This window comes from Schistocerca gregaria, chromosome 2 (assembly GCF_023897955.1).
Source record: "Schistocerca gregaria isolate iqSchGreg1 chromosome 2, iqSchGreg1.2, whole genome shotgun sequence".
Classification (NCBI taxonomy): Eukaryota; Metazoa; Arthropoda; class Insecta; order Orthoptera; family Acrididae; genus Schistocerca; species Schistocerca gregaria.
In genome coordinates, this window is record NC_064921.1 from 813,440,841 (window position 1) to 813,456,603 (window position 15,763).

Sequence of the window (15,763 nt, forward strand, 5' to 3'; positions counted from 1 at the left end):
TTTCGATTTGATACCTCGTGGATTATTGCTAAGATTTTTGAATTCTTGTGGTAGCTTATTGAAAATGGATGCAGCAGTATACTGCACACCTTTCTGCACAAGAGTTAAGGAAGTGCGATCCAATGCTACCAATATTACCGAGCTAGTGTCACCAGCGACCGGTCCGCCCCGATAGCTAAATGGTCAGCGTGACGGATTACCGTCCTAAGGGGGCCGGGTTCGATTTCCGGCTGGGTCGGGGATTTTCTCCACTCAGGGACAGGGTGTTGTGTTGTCTACATCAGCATTTCATCCCCACCCGGCGCGCAGGTCTCCCAATGTGGCGTCGAATGTTATAAGACGTGCACCAAGGCGGCCGGACCTGCTCTGTACGGGGCCTCCCGACAAATGACGCCAAATGCTCAATTCCATTTCATCAGCGATCAGAAGTATTTTAGAATTACCTATAATACTAGAGGACATATCATTTATATAAATAAGGAACAGGAGTGGCCTCCCTTTCGCTGTCTGTTGAACCAACTGAGGTGAACCAGTTGTGAGTTACTCCCTGTATTCGATAATGGTCCAATGGTATCCCGTACTGGTTAGCGCCTCTGCCTAGTGATAAGAAGACCCGATTCGAATCCTATCTAGATGGATACTCTGCGAATCACATTTAAGTGCCTGGCAGAGGGTTGATTGAACCACCTTCACAATTCTCTATTATTCCAATCTCGTATAGCGCGCGGAAAGAATGAACACTTATATCTTTCCGTACGAGCTCTGATTTCCCTTATTTTATCGTGGTGATCGTTCCGCCTATGTAAGTCGGTGTCAACACAATATTTTCGAATTCGGAGGAGAAAGCTGGTGGTTGGAATTTCGTGAAAAGATTCCGTCGCAACGAAAAACGTCTTTCTTTTAATGATTTCCAGACCAAATCCTGTATCGTTTCTGTGACACTCTCTCCCATATTTCGCTATAATATAAAACTTGCTGCCCTTCTTTGAACTGTTTCGATGCACTTCGTCAATCCTATCTGGTAAGGATCCCACACCGCGCAATATTCTAAAAGAGAACGGACAAGCTTAGTGTAGGCAGTCTCCTCAGTAGGTCTGTTACATTTCCTAAGTGTCCCGCCAATTAAACGCAGCCATTGGTTATCCTTCCCCACAACATTTTCTATGTGTTCTTTACAACTTAAATTGTTCGTAATTGTAATAACTAGGTATCTAGTTGAATTTACGGCTTTAAGATTAGAGTGATTTGTCGTGTAACCGAAATTTAACGAGCTCCTTTTATTACTCTTGTGGATGACCTCACACTTTTCGTTATTTAGGGTCAACTGCCAGTTTTCACACCATTCAGATATTTTTTATAAATTGTTTTTCAGTTTGTTTTTAACTTCTGATGACTTTATTAGTTGATAAACGAAAACGTCATCTGCAAACAACCGAAGACGGCTGCTGAGATTGTCTCCCAAATCGTTTATATAGAAAAGGAACAGCAAAGGTCCTTGGGAAACGCCTGAAATCACTTCTGTTCTACCGGATGACCTTCCGTCAATTACTACGAACTGTGACCTCTCTGACAGGAAATCGCAAATCCAGTCACATTACTGAGACGGTATTCCATTGTTGTTGTTGTTGTTGTCTTCAGTCCTGAGACTGGTTTGATGCAGCTCTCCATGCTACTCTATCCTGTGCAAGCTGCTTCATCTCCCAGTACCTACTACAACCTACATCCTTCTGAATCTGCTTAGTGTTCTCGTCTCTCGGTCTCCCTCTACGATTTTTACCCTCCACACTGCCCTCCAATGCTAAATTTGTGATCCCTTGATGCCTCAAAACATGTCCTACCAACCGATCCCTTCTTCTAGTCAAGTTGTACCACAAACTTCTCTTCTCCCCAATCCTATTCAATACCTCCTCATTAGTTACGTGATCTATCCACCTTATCTTCAGTATTCTTCTGTAGCACCACATTTCGAAAGCTTCTATTCTCTTCTTATCCAAACTAGTTATCGTCCATGTTTCACTTCCATACATGGCTACACTCCAAACAAATATTTTCAGAAATGACTTCCTGACACTTAAATCTATATTCGATGTTAACAAATTTCTCTTCTTCAGAAACGCTTTCCTTGCCATTGCCAGTCTACATTTTATATCCTCTCTACTTCGACCATCATCAGTTATTTTACTTCCTAAATAGCAAAACTGCTTTACTACTTTAAGTGTCTCATTTCCTAATCTAATTCCCTCAGTATCACCCGATTTAATTTGACCACATTCCATTATCCTCGTTTTGCTTTTGTTGATGTTCATCTTATATCCTCCTTTCAAGACACTGTCCATTCCGTTCAACTGCTCTTCCAAGTCCTTTGCCGTCTCTGACAGAATTACAATGTCATCGGCGAACCTCAAAGTTTTTATTTGTTCTCCATGAATTTTAATACCTACTCCAAATTTTTCTTTTGTTTCCTTTACTGCTTGCTCAACATACAGATTGAATAACATCGGGGAGAAGCTACAACCCTGTCTCACTCCCTTCCCAACCACTGCTTCCCTTTCATGTCCCTCGACATTTATAACTGCCATCTGGTTTCTGTACAAATTGTAAATAGCCTTTCGCTCCCTGTATTTCACCCCTGCCATCTTCAGAATTTGAAAGAGAGTATTCCAGTCGACATTGTCAGAAGCTTTCTCTAAGTCCACAAATGCTAGAAACGTAGGTTAGCCTCTCCTTAATCTTTCTTCTAAGATAAGCTGTAGGGTCAGTACTGCCTCACGTGTTCCAACATTTCTACGGAATCCAAACTGATCTTCCCCGAGGTCGGCTTCTACCAATTTTTCCATTCGTCTGTAAAGAATTCGCGTTATTATTTTGCAGCTGTGACTTATTAAACTGATAGTTCGGTAATTTTCACATGTGTCAACACCTGCTTTCTTTGGGATTGGAATTATTATATTGTTCTTGAAGTCTGAGGGTATTTCGCCTGTCTCATACATTTTGCTCACCAGATGGTAGAGTTTTGTCATGACTGGCTCTCCCAAGGCCGTCAGTAGTTCTAATGGGGGCCTTGTTTCGACTCAGGTCTTTCAGTGCTCTGTCAAACTCTTCACGCAGTATCTTACCTCCCATTTCGTCTTCATCTACATCCTCTTCCATTTCCATAATATTGTCCTCAAGTACATCGCCCTTGTATAAACCTTCTATATACTCCTTCCACCTTTCTGCCTTCCCTTCTTTGCTTAGAACTGGATTGCCATCTGAGCTCTTGATATTCATACACGTGGTTCTCTTCTCTCCAAAGGTCTCTTTAATTTTCCTGTAGGCAGTATCTATCTTACCCCTAGTGAGATAAGCTTCTACATCCTTACATTTGTCCTCTAGCCATCCCTGTTTAGCCATTTTGCACTTCCTGTCGATCTCATTTTTGAGACGTTTGTATTCCTTTTTGCCTGCTTCATTTACTGCATTTTTATATTTTCTCCTTTCATCAATTAAATTCAATATTTCTTCTGTTACCCAAGGATTTCTAGCAGTCCTCGTCTTTTTACCTACTTTATCTTCTGCTGCCTTCACTACTTCATCCCTCAGAGCTACCCATTCTTCTTCTACTGCATTTCTTTCCCCTATTCCTGTCAATTGTTCCCTTATGCTCTCCCTGAAACTCTGTACAACCTCTGGTTCTTTCAGTTTATCCAGGTCCCATCTCCTTAATTTCCCACATTTTTGCAGTTTCTTCAGTTTTAATCTACAGGTCATAACCAATAGATTGTGGTCAGAGTCCACATCTGCCCCTGGAAATGTCTTACAACTTAAAACCTGGTTCCTAAATCTCTGTCTTACCATTATATAATCTATCTGATACCTTTTAGTATCTGCAGGGTTCTTCCACGTATACAACCTTCTTTCATGATTCTTAAACCAAGTGTTACCTATGATTAAGTTGTGCTCTGTACAAAATTCTACTAAGCGGCTTCCTCTTTCATTTCTTAGCCCCAATCCATATTCACCTACTATGTTTCCTTCTCTCCCTTTTCCTACACTCGAATTCCAGTCACCCATTACTATTAAATTTTCGTCTCCCTTCACTATCTGAATAATTTCTTTTATTTCATCGTACATTTCTTCAATTTCTTCGTCATCTGCAGAGCTAGTTGGCATATAAACTTGTACTACTGTAGTAGGTGTGGGCTTCGTATCTATCTTGGCCACAATAATGCGTTCACTATGCTGTTTGTAGTAGCTTACCCGCATTCCTATTTTCCTATTTATTATTAAACATACTCCTGCATTACCCCTATTTCATTTTGTGTTTATAACCCTGTAGTCACCTGACCAGAAGTCTTGTTCCTCCTGCCACCGAACTTCACTAATTCCCACTATATCTAACTTTAACCTATCCATTTCCCTTTTTAAATTTTCTAACCTACCTGCCCGATTAAGGGATCTGACATTCCACGCTCCAATCCGTAGAACGCCAGTTTTCTTTCTCCTGATAACGACATCCTCCTGAGTAGTCCCCGCCCAGAGATCCGAATGGGGGAAAGCAAGCAATTTTACTACGAGCCGCTTGTGTGGTACAGTTGCCTTGGTACAAATTTTCATTCGTCGCTTAAGTCTGCATATATATACAGTACATTATAAATGTCTGAGACTTTGGAAGGTCTCTGGAACAATGCAGTTTCATTTAATATACGAAATTCGTTTGGTGGAATACGGGTTCACCTTGTATTTGTTCTCTGTTTAGTTCTTACTTACCTGAAAAGCTGGAACACTACATATAAAATTACTTAAAAGAAGCCTAAATAAATATTTTGCAGGAATCTCTTTCTCACATTTCTGACCCCGAAATGAGTCAAGATGGCGGTGAGGAAGAGGAGGAGGTGCCTTGTATATCTTACAATGCTCCGAAGGCGGTGCAGCAGGCCGTGGCGGACACGCCGGTGCTGCCGGGAACTAGTCTGCGGGTCACAACGCACAGTAAAATGGAGGTGAGCAGCCTCAACGTCTCTTCTTGCTTTAACTTTCACTCTGCTCCCGGTAGTCAATACTATACAACAATTAGTGAAATCATTTCATTTTGCATCTTGGGCAATGTATACCAGACACATAAGCTGAGACTGAGCACTTAGTGTTTTCGGTGCTGCTACCATCTCATCATGATCACTACTGCCACTCTCTGTATTAACATGGCAAAAAATTTCACTGTTTCATTTACATCAAGAACGAGTTTTCGAATTTATGTTCTGGTCAGTTTCTCCCACAAACCGTTTACAATCATTTAGCACGAATAATTTCTCAGTTACAGCGTCTTTCCATGTCAATTATATCTCCTCCGCTCTTTGATCTTGTCTTGTGGTTCTTCTTGTTGTTGTGGTCTTCAGTCGTAAGAATGGTTTGATGCAGCTCTCCACGCTACCCTATCCTGTCGAAGCCGCTTCATCTCTGAATAATTTCTGCAACCTATATCCTTCTGAATCTGCGTATTGTATTCATCTCTTGGCCTCCCTCTACGGTTTTTTACCTCCATCACTTCCCTCCAATACTAAACTGATGATCACTTTATGTTTCGGAATGTGTCCTACCAACCGATCCCTTCTTTTAGATAAGTTATGCCACAAATTTCTTTTCTCCACAATTCTGTTCAGTACCTCCCCACGATCTACCCATCTAATCTTCAGCATTCTTCTAGAGCACCACATTCCAGAGCTTCTATTTTTTTCTTCTCTGAACTGGTGTTCCATCTTTTAGCTCTGTACAAGACCAAACTGCAGATACAGACCTTCAGAAAATCCCTCCTAACATTTAGATTTGAATTCGATGTTAACACATTTATCTTCTTCAGAATTGCTTCTCTTCTTATTAACTGTTATTATTTTAACCAGGGCAAAAACGATCCTGCGGAAGCATGAAAGAGGCAAATGTGTTCTTCTTTATAAGACACTGACAAAAAACTGGGGAACCACCTGCCTCAATACTCATACCTCCTTCCTCATCAAAAATGCGAACGTATTCGCCCTCTTTTAACGTAGCGCATTCCAGATGGTTTTACCCAGTTCCTCTTTGTAGTTAACCCTTCATACTCAGTATCTCCCTCTCACTGCCACTGTCTATATATATATATATATATATATATATATATATATATATATATATATATATATATATATATATATATATCCCTCTGTCTCCTTTTTCTCCCATTGATTTACACTATACCCAACTGCCACTGTCTCCTCTCTCATTTACACGGTCTCCTTTCGTCTTTCTTTCCCACTTCCACTGACTCCACGACACCTCGTCAGCTCAAAAATTCTGGGCGTCCAACTTATTTGTTCCCCTATGCGTACTTGTTTGAAATTATAGTCCAAAATGTGTTCTTTCCCAGTTTTCCAGCCTGTGAGCGTACAGAATCGCCAAGCCTATATATGGTCTCCATTCATCTGCATTTTTCATTTCCGCTATCTCCTCTCTCTTATGCTTCCACTGCTGCTGTTAACACGTTCAGCATCTGCCTTCTTTAGAAATGGAATCACTTAGTTGATCTTGAAGTCTGAGAGGCATTTCGCCTGTCTCATATTTTGCATAAAGGGTGATATGGATTTGTTGTGCCTGCGTCTCCCAAGGAGCTCAGTAATTCTTACAAAATGTCGTCTAGTCCTGGTACTTTGTACGGGATGAACCAAAAGTCTGTTAACATCTGAAAATTCAGTACTTCACGGAATAATATACACTCCTGGAAATGGAAAAAAGAACAAATTGACACCGGTGTGTCAGACCAACCATACTTGCTCCGGACACTGCGAGAGGCCTGTACAAGCAATGATCACACGCACGGCACAGCGGACACACCAGGAACCGCGGTGTTGGCCGTTGAATGGCGCTAGCTGCGCAGCATTTGTGCACCGCCGCCGTCAGTGTCAGCCAGTTTGCCGTGGCATACGGAGCTCCATCGCAGTCTTTAACACTGGTAGCATGCCGCGACAGCGTGGACGTGAACCGTATGTGCAGTTGACGGACTTTGAGCGAGGGCGTATAGTGGGCATGCGGGAGGCCGGATGGACGTACCGCCGAATTGCTCAACACGTGGGGCGTGAGGTCTCCACAGTACATCGATGTTGTCGCCAGTGGTCGGCGGAAGGTGCACGTGCCCGTCGACCTGGGACCGGACCGCAGCGACGCACGGATGCACGCCAAGACCGTAGGATCCCACGCAGTGCCGTAGGGGACCGCACCGCCACTTCCCAGCAAATTAGGGACACTGTTGCTCCTGGGTTATCGGCGAGGACCATTCGCAACCGTCTCCATGAAGCTGGGCTACGGTCCCGCACACCGTTAGGCCGTCTTCCTCTCACGCCCCAACATCGTGCAGCCCGCCTCCAGTGGTGTCGCGACAGGCGTGAATGGAGGGACGAATGGAGACGTGTCGTCTTCAGCGATGAGAGTCGCTTTTGCCTTGGTGCCAATGATGGTCGTATGCGTGTTTGGAGCCGTGCAGGTGAGCGCCACAATCAGGACTGCATACGACCGAGGCACACAGGGCCAACACCCGGCATCATGGTGTGGGGAGCGATCTCCTACACTGGCCGTACACCTCTGGTGATCGTCGAGGGGACACTGAATAGTGCACGGTACATCCAAACCGTCATCGAACCCATCGTTCTACCATTCGTAGACCGGCAAGGGAACTTGCTGTTCCAACAGGACAATGGACGTCCGCATGTATCCCGTGCCACCCAACGTGCTCTAGAAGGTGTAAGTCAACTACCCTGGCCAGCAAGATCTCCGGATCTGTCCCCCATTGAGCATGTTTGGGACTGGATGAAGCGTCGTCTCACGCGGTCTCCACGTCCAGCACGAACGCTGGTCCAACTGAGGCGCCAGGTGGAAATGGCATGGCAAGCCGTTTCACAGGACTACATCCAGCATCTCTACGATCGTATCCATGGGAGAATAGCAGCCTGCATTGCTGCGAAAGGTGGATATACACTGTACTAGTGCCGACATTGTGCATGCTCTGTTGCCTGTGTCTATGTGCCTGTGGTTCTGTCAGTGTGATAATGTGATGTATCTGACCCCAGGAATGTGTCAATAAAGTTTCCCCTTCCTGGGACAATGAATTCACGGTGTTCTTATTTCAATTTCCAGGAGTGTAGATAGAGAGGTAAAAACGCATGAAATGTCATGGGCTTTTATTGAAACCAAACTAATTGCACAAAATGACCAATAGACGGTGTTTCATATGATACAAAAGCTATAATAAAGGTAACAGCTGATTTTTAGTGAAGGAGATGATCTTTATAACAAATGCTCTACATATAGGTCGCTATTAATCGACAATTCCTGTAGTCGAGAGACAATGTAGTCAACAGCAGTGTACAGCATATCAGTAGGAACGGTAAGAAATTGCCATTGTCCCTGATGAAGTCGGATCATAACGGTAGACTGCAAATATCAGGTAATCCCACAACCAATATTCACACGGTTTGAGGTATGGGGATCTGGGAAGTCAAGCATAACGGAAGTGGCGGCTCAGTTTGCGATCTTCACCAACTGAAGTGCACAAGAGATCTTTCACAAGTGCAACAATATAGGATGGGACCCCATTCTGTATAAAAGTCGTACCTTCCAACAGGTGTTTATCACCCTGGCTAGGGATGCTGCGATCCTGCAACATATGCGCGTACCTCATATCCGTCACGCTGTTAGTTTGAAAAGCAGCACTCCGCAGCTCCTCAAAGAAAAAGGGTCCGAACACAACTGATATGGTAAATTCACACGACACCGTAACTTTCTCGTCATACAGTGGGGTTTCCATGACAGTTCTAGGATTTTCGGTAGTCCAAATTCTGTAGTTGTAGGTGTTGACAGACCCCGAATGGGAGCTTCGTCGGTCCACAACATGTCATACAACCAATCGTCATTCCCCCCCCCCCCCCTTTTTTTTTTTTTTTTTGAAGTGCCGCCACCGCAAATGTCCCCCGCGACACAAAATCGGTGGCTAATAGTTCTTTACAACTAATTTTATACACGAGTGTCATTTAGGGTCACTGACGTGTTGCTGTATAGCGCCATCTGTTGGCCAGTTATGGAACCCGTTTTTGCTTCATATTCTTCGTATTCTTTTAGCCGTATTTAAGGGTCGAATCTTGGACTATTAATTCTGTGTTAACTGTGATATATATACTGTCTGTTTAATCTTACGACAATATTTTATTGTCATTGTTAGTTTTGTTATTTGAGTTAATCAGTACTAAGCGTCATATATGGATGTCATAACTTGGGAATTATGCCTGGTTATGTGTGAGAATGCCCACGTGACAATAACCATATCACGTGAAATAAGTTCATAAACGAAGGGCGTTCAATAAGTAACGCAACACATTTTTTCCTGAAAGCAGGTTGGTTTTACTCAGGTTTCCAGCAGACCACATTAGTCTCCACTCTTTTGGCAACAAAATCCAGATTTTTCAACATAATTTGCGTTGACTGCGACCGCTTTCCGCCTCATTACTGGGAGGGTCTTTATGCCCACATGGATTCCACTCTACTGGTCGACGTCGGAGCTGATGTCTCACTGCGCCCATAAACTCCCCATCATCCACACATACTGCTTCCTGCAGAGTGCATCATTCATTGGGCCAATCAGATGGAAGTCGGAAGGTGCAGGTTGCAGACTGTAGGATGGATGAAGAAGAACAGTCCAGTGAAGTTTTATTACCCCTGTCGGATGCGCGGGCGTATGTGAGGCCTTAGGTTGTCATGGAGAAGGAGACGTTTGTTTGCATTTTGTGACGACGAACTCGCTGAAGTCGTTTCTGCAATTTTCTGAGGGTACCACAAAACAGCTTCAGAGTTGATTATTGACCGTGAAGTCAAACAGAAAAGCCTTTTCAGAAACCCAGAAGACAGTCGCCGTGACTTTACCGGCGTCTGAGGGAGCCGCTTTTAACTTTTTCTGCAGAGGATAGGTGGTGTGGCACCACTCCATGGGTTGTCATTTTATTTTTGGTTCGAAGCGATGAACCCAAGTTTCATTGCCTGGGACGACGCTCGAGAAAAAGTTGTCACGACCAGGATCGTAACGCGCACGCATTTCCGCAAAAATGGTCCTTCGTTGCTCCTTATGGTCTTCTGTTGTCGATGAGGAAATCAGCACGCACATACGTTTGATTAACCCAACTGGTGGACGTGAATGTCACCATTACCAACAGAGACGTCCACTTGAGCAGGAAGGTGCTTAATTGTGATCCCTCGATCATCTCGAATGAGAGTGTCGTCACGTTCCAACATTGCACGACTCAACGGCTGTGTGCTGGCGACCATCACGCAAGAGATCGCGATCGTCTAGCGATGATGAAAGATGCCTAGCCCAATCACTCACCGCGTTTTTGTTCACTGCCAGGTCTCTGTAGATATTCTGCATGCGCCTAAAGTGCGCGTCATTTACGACGGCGGCTTACTTTAGGTTCGTTCTGCGCATCTGACGTCACAAAACACAGTGAGCCAGTGAACAGAGAACGACGTTGCCAGAGCTCGACTGCAGTGCAGAGCACAGACGAGTGTCTTCAGTTTTAGAAACGTTCAGACATAAATAAAGTAACTGAACAAAAGCAATGTCTTGGTAACAGACTATCTATAAACCAAAGTTTGGAAAAAGCATTCTTTATACCAACTGCTTCATATTCTTTTAATTAATTAAACCAAAGAAGCAATAAGCCTCCTAATTCAGGCAATAGCAAGGAAATTCTTTCTCACTAACTGCTTTTTCGAAATAAAGAACAGTGGTAACTGTTTATTTCTTATTGTACTTCGACGAAACGTGAGTAATTCATAGTCATACCCAGCAGTGTTTGTCGGTATTTAGTGTGATTCTTTATTCTTTAAAGTACTCCAGGAATTCTACTAAAAGACGAGCTACCTTAGGGTTATGGGTAAAAAGCCGGCACGGTAACTCAGCGTGTTCGGTCAGAGGGTTAGCTACCATCTATAATAAAAATACCGAGTCAATGGATAAACGACGAACAGACAACGGGTGTCTTGCGACGTCCGCACCGAGCAGATACAACGAACGAAAAAGAGCAAAATGAGAATACAAAAAAAAAGAAGCTCCGAGTTCAAATCTTATTCGATGCTTAATATTTTCTTTATTTAAGATCAATATCGAAGTGTCTTACTTCATGAATTTTATTCGTTTGAATGCAATTTTTTGAAATTTCTAGTGGCAACTAAAATCGACGATACAGAAAGTATACTCTGTGGACTTTTACCTCTGCAAACTCTTCAAAATTTCGTGCAATGGTTTACTACATTTAATGCTGCACAATAACTGCGTTGACCATCGAAACAAAATTAAGTCATTTATGGGGGGAAGGTACCAGTGAAGAAGATGTGTAAAAATCAATTTTTTTGGCCAAATCGTTTTTGTGAAATCGAATGATAAGTGTGTCAAAGTAGTCGGAACACCATGTGTCTGCACAGGCGAGCAGTGCAGAGATGATAAAATCGCGCACAATTCGGAATGCTTGGAGCACGTCTCTGAAGCAGCGAAAAGGTTATTGCGGCCGTGGTGGCTTTACTTCATAAACTGCGCGCTCACCTCCAAACGTAAGTTTGCGAACTATACTATAGTATGGGGCTGATTCTCTTGGCGCGTGCAACTGGAAATGCAGCAATATCCCGCGTCTGGGCGGGCATGCCCGAGCCGCCAAGATAAAAGAATTGAACTATAGGAATACAAGTATTTGCAACGCCCTGATTTTCCGCCAAAAGAAACTCAACGACAGTTCTCTGCTTGGAACGAACCTCTGTTACAGACGCCATTTTGAAGACTACGTTTGGCGCCACCACCTATCGGAACTTAATGGAACTATAGAGACTGAAGCAGAAATATCCCACGATGTCCCACAGCAAATTTCGCACGTTTTTGCAACAGAGGAAAAAGAAAGTGTTGCAGTGATTATTGAACGCTCCTCGACCAATTATGTTTTGAAACTTCCAAACCACTGGAAGTCTATTTTAGACGTCCGCGCCCTTATGAAATTCGTAAAATGGGTTCTTTTATAATAATATTATGATCCTGTTTCTATCGATATGATGGTCAACTGTGGTCCTGGTACAGGTCATCTCATTCCAGACAAGTAGACATTGCTCTCAACGAAACCTGCAGGTTGATCACAGGTTGCTTAAGACCTACCCCAACTGATAAGCTCTACTGCCTGGCTGGAATAGCGCCACCATGGATACGCAGAACAGTGGCTGCCAAGAAGGAGAGACTGAAAGTGGAACAGGACAGTGCCCATCCACTGCACGGACGTAATCCACCACAGCAACGGCTGAGATAGCGAAAGAGCTTCCTGAGAACATCCGAGAAGCTCACCGTTTCACCAGAGAAGGCAAGGCTGGAGTTATAGAAGAAATCGACGCCTCACCTGCAGACGCCAGAAGCTGAAGAACTACCACCTGGACACAACGAGAGCTGGCTGGTGAGGAAATCTTTAAACAGATTACGATCAGGAGTTGGACGATCCAGAAACAACCTGAAGAGATGGGGCTTCATAACAGAAGATACATCCTGTGATTGTGGACAAGAACAAACCACAAGCCACATGCTCCAGTGCCTTTTGTGCCCTACATCCTGAACGAAGATTGATCTCCTGCAAGCCAGTCCAAGCGCCTTAGAGGTTGCAAAGTTCTGGGCACATGTAATATAAATACAATTTGTGTATATATATTTATTGATTTGTATGGCTACTGTAAATTTGTATGTTTCTGATTCGAGAATAAATACATAAATTCTGTTTCTATGACGACACTGACGTTTCTCTGTCGTGTAGGTCTGACATGCTGTCGTGTACGAATGATGGCGATGCTTTGCAGGCGCTGCGGAAGGAGTTGGAGGAAATGGAGGCATTTGATGACGACGAAGACACTTGCATGTACGACGAACAGTCGATGTCGCTAAAGCGACTGATGACGAGGGCGGCGGCGGGCGCCCGCACGTACGTGATGCCCGACCCCGTGCGCGCACGCATCGACGACGACGCCCTCATCTACCACGTGCCCAGGTCTCCCGAGGCGCCACGCCGCTTCAGCGACAAGGTCTTCTTCAGGTTCAAGGTACTTGCAGCCTATGCCGGCTATGCACGACGTTTGAGCATGTGAGTGAACCATTACAGATCGCAGGGACGTGCGGCGTCCGCCACGTGGGGCTCTGCTTCAGCCCTGCATTTGTCTTTAGCTATCTCACTATGAAGCAAACCCTGTTTTAGTACAGATCGAACCTATATGTCTCCACAGATGAATTACCAAAATTTTGAATTTGTGTGAATATGCTCCATAACAAGGTTGAAAAATGATGGTGATAAAGCATATTATTCTCGAAACTTCCTGGTAGATTAAAACTGTGTGCCGGACGAGACTCGAACTCGGGTCCCGAGTTCGAGTCTTGGTCCGACACACAGTTTTAATCTGCCAGGAAGTTTCATATCAGCGCACACTCCGATGCAGAATGAAAATCTCATTCTGGAAACATCCCCCAGGCTGTGGCTAAGCCATGTCTCCGCAATATCCTTTCTTTCAGGAGTGCTAGTTCTGCAGGGTTCGCAGGAGAGCTTCTGTAAAGTTTGGAAGGTAGTAGACGAGATACTGGCAGAAGTACAGCTGTGAGGACGGGGCGTGAGTCGTGCTTGGGTAGCTCAGTTGGTAGAGCAGTTGCCCACGAAGGGCAAAGGCCCCGAGTTCGAGCCTCGGTCCGGCACACAGTTTTAATCTGCCAATAACTTTCATATCAGCGCACACTCCGATGCAGAGTGAAAATCTCATTCTGGAAACATCCTCCAGGCTGTGGCTAAGCAATGTCTCCGCAATATCCTTTATTTCAGGAGTGCTAGTTCTGCAGGGTTCGCAGGAGAGCTTCTGTAAAGTTTGGAAGGTAGGAGACGAGATACTGGCAGCAGTAAAGCTGTGAGGACGGGGCTTGAGTCGTGCTTGGGTAGCTCAGTTGGATGCCGGCACGGTGACCTCAGCGTGTTCGTTCAGAGGGTTAACTGCCCTCTGTAATAAAAAAAAACTGAGTTAATCGATCAACAACGAACTTAAACGGATGTCTTACGACGTCCGCCCCGAGCAGATGAAACGAACAGAAGCGAACAAAATAAAAAAAATAAAAAAAAGGGTGGGTAGAGCACTTGCCCGCGGAAGGCAAAGGTACCGATTTCGAGTCTCGGTCCGGCACACACTTTTAATCTGCCAGGAAGTTTCATATCAGCGCACACTCAGCTGCAGAGTGAAAATCTCATTCATATTTTTTTTGTGTGTGTGTGTGTAAGAATCGAATCCATGTCCCCATAGAAAATTTATTCTTGTTCTGGAAGTAACATGAAACACTGTACAGAGACTGTATTTTAAATCTAAAATTTAAATTTGTAATCCACGGTTTTATCAGTTGCAGTAATTCGTCTGAGATTCCAAATTCTTTTATAGACATCCATAGATACTTTCTGTTAATACTGTCAGATGCTTAAAATTTGTGAAATGCATGTGCAAATCCTGAGCATATTCAAAATTCTTTTCAGGTAGGATTCGTAAAATGAAAGTATTGTCCACTGCTGAACTATTTGTTCTAAAATCGAGTTATATATGACCAGTAATTTCTTCCAGATATGGCTGTGCTCTTGAGAATCCGTACTACGGTGACTCTTGAAATGTGCTGAGTCGTAATGTAGAGCACTTCTGCAGCTGATGCCCTTCGAAACAACTTTTTGTGGCGGACTTTAAACGTAGTTAATAGTCTTTTCTGCTTTTTTTTTTCTAGTTCACAGCCTTTACTATACCTTGTTTATTTTAGAGAGAGACATGGATTGGATTCCTGCTCACATACAAAACATTGTTTTTCTTCTTTCCGTTTTGGTCAAAATAGGGACCACGTGATAATTTCTATTCCTTCTAATTTCATCTCACTTTTTCCTTTATATATTCTTGCATCTTTTCACTACGTCTCTTTTTTCTTTCTTGAGATCAATTCGCACCCGTTTTACTGCTGCTGCCCTCGAACCCTTACAAATTTAACATTTTTCTTCTGGAAATATGTCTTTCTGCTGCTTTTTGTGTTTTCACTTTCTGTATTTATAAATCTGCTATAACTACCGGGACACAGTTTGTTGTTACTTTCTTTTCCCAAACACTTAATTAGTTGTATGCCAACTATCGTTCTGCACATATCAATGTCCAAAAAATATCGTCTTTTTTCCTTTTCGTTTCTGTTTTTTCTTCTATATTTTGGTTTAGTTCATCATCTCTGTGTTGCCATGTATCGGCAGGTAGTGTCACTTTGGCATCAAACTGGTGTTCTCTCCATGGGCATTACAACTCTCCCAGAGGCTTGGCCGACCTCATCTTGGACTTCTCACCGCTAGGGAGATAATTTTATCTCGGTTGCATATAAGGCACTGTCGTTTTAGCCATCGCCATTTGTTAAGTGGTGATCTCGTGTCACTATTGTCGTCAATCGTTGACATTTCGCCATTTCTTGACCGAATGCCCTTTTTTTTTTTAACCACTTACGCTCTCATGTATGTTTGTCGTCTGAGGTACTGGCTTTTTTAGCGGAAGTCGCGCGGGCTGTCGACTGCGTTTTACTTTTTATCCTAATAATATGACGAAGGACATTTAATATTTGGTTCGGAACCTCTGTAACCTCTGCTGCCTCTACAGTGTATTTTGTGGACTATTTTATATGAGGAAGTCCTTGTTCTTAGCTCGCTTTCCTTCC

At 43.6% G+C, this 15,763-nt stretch overlaps 1 protein-coding gene across 3 annotated transcripts in view; it reads left to right on the forward strand.

Moving 5' to 3' along the window:
• The window catches only part of LOC126335125 (uncharacterized), a 173,074-nt gene that overhangs the window by 138,877 nt on the left and 18,434 nt on the right, over window positions 1-15,763 (forward strand). For 2 of the 3 annotated variants that reach the window (XM_049998082.1, XM_049998083.1), the window contains 2 exons: window positions 4,812-4,982; window positions 12,871-13,110. In XM_049998082.1, the coding sequence (XP_049854039.1) occupies window positions 4,812-4,982; window positions 12,871-13,110 (411 nt within the window). The remainder of the gene's footprint in view (window positions 1-4,811; window positions 4,983-12,870; window positions 13,111-15,763) is intronic. The other variant, XM_049998084.1, reaches the window with a different exon arrangement.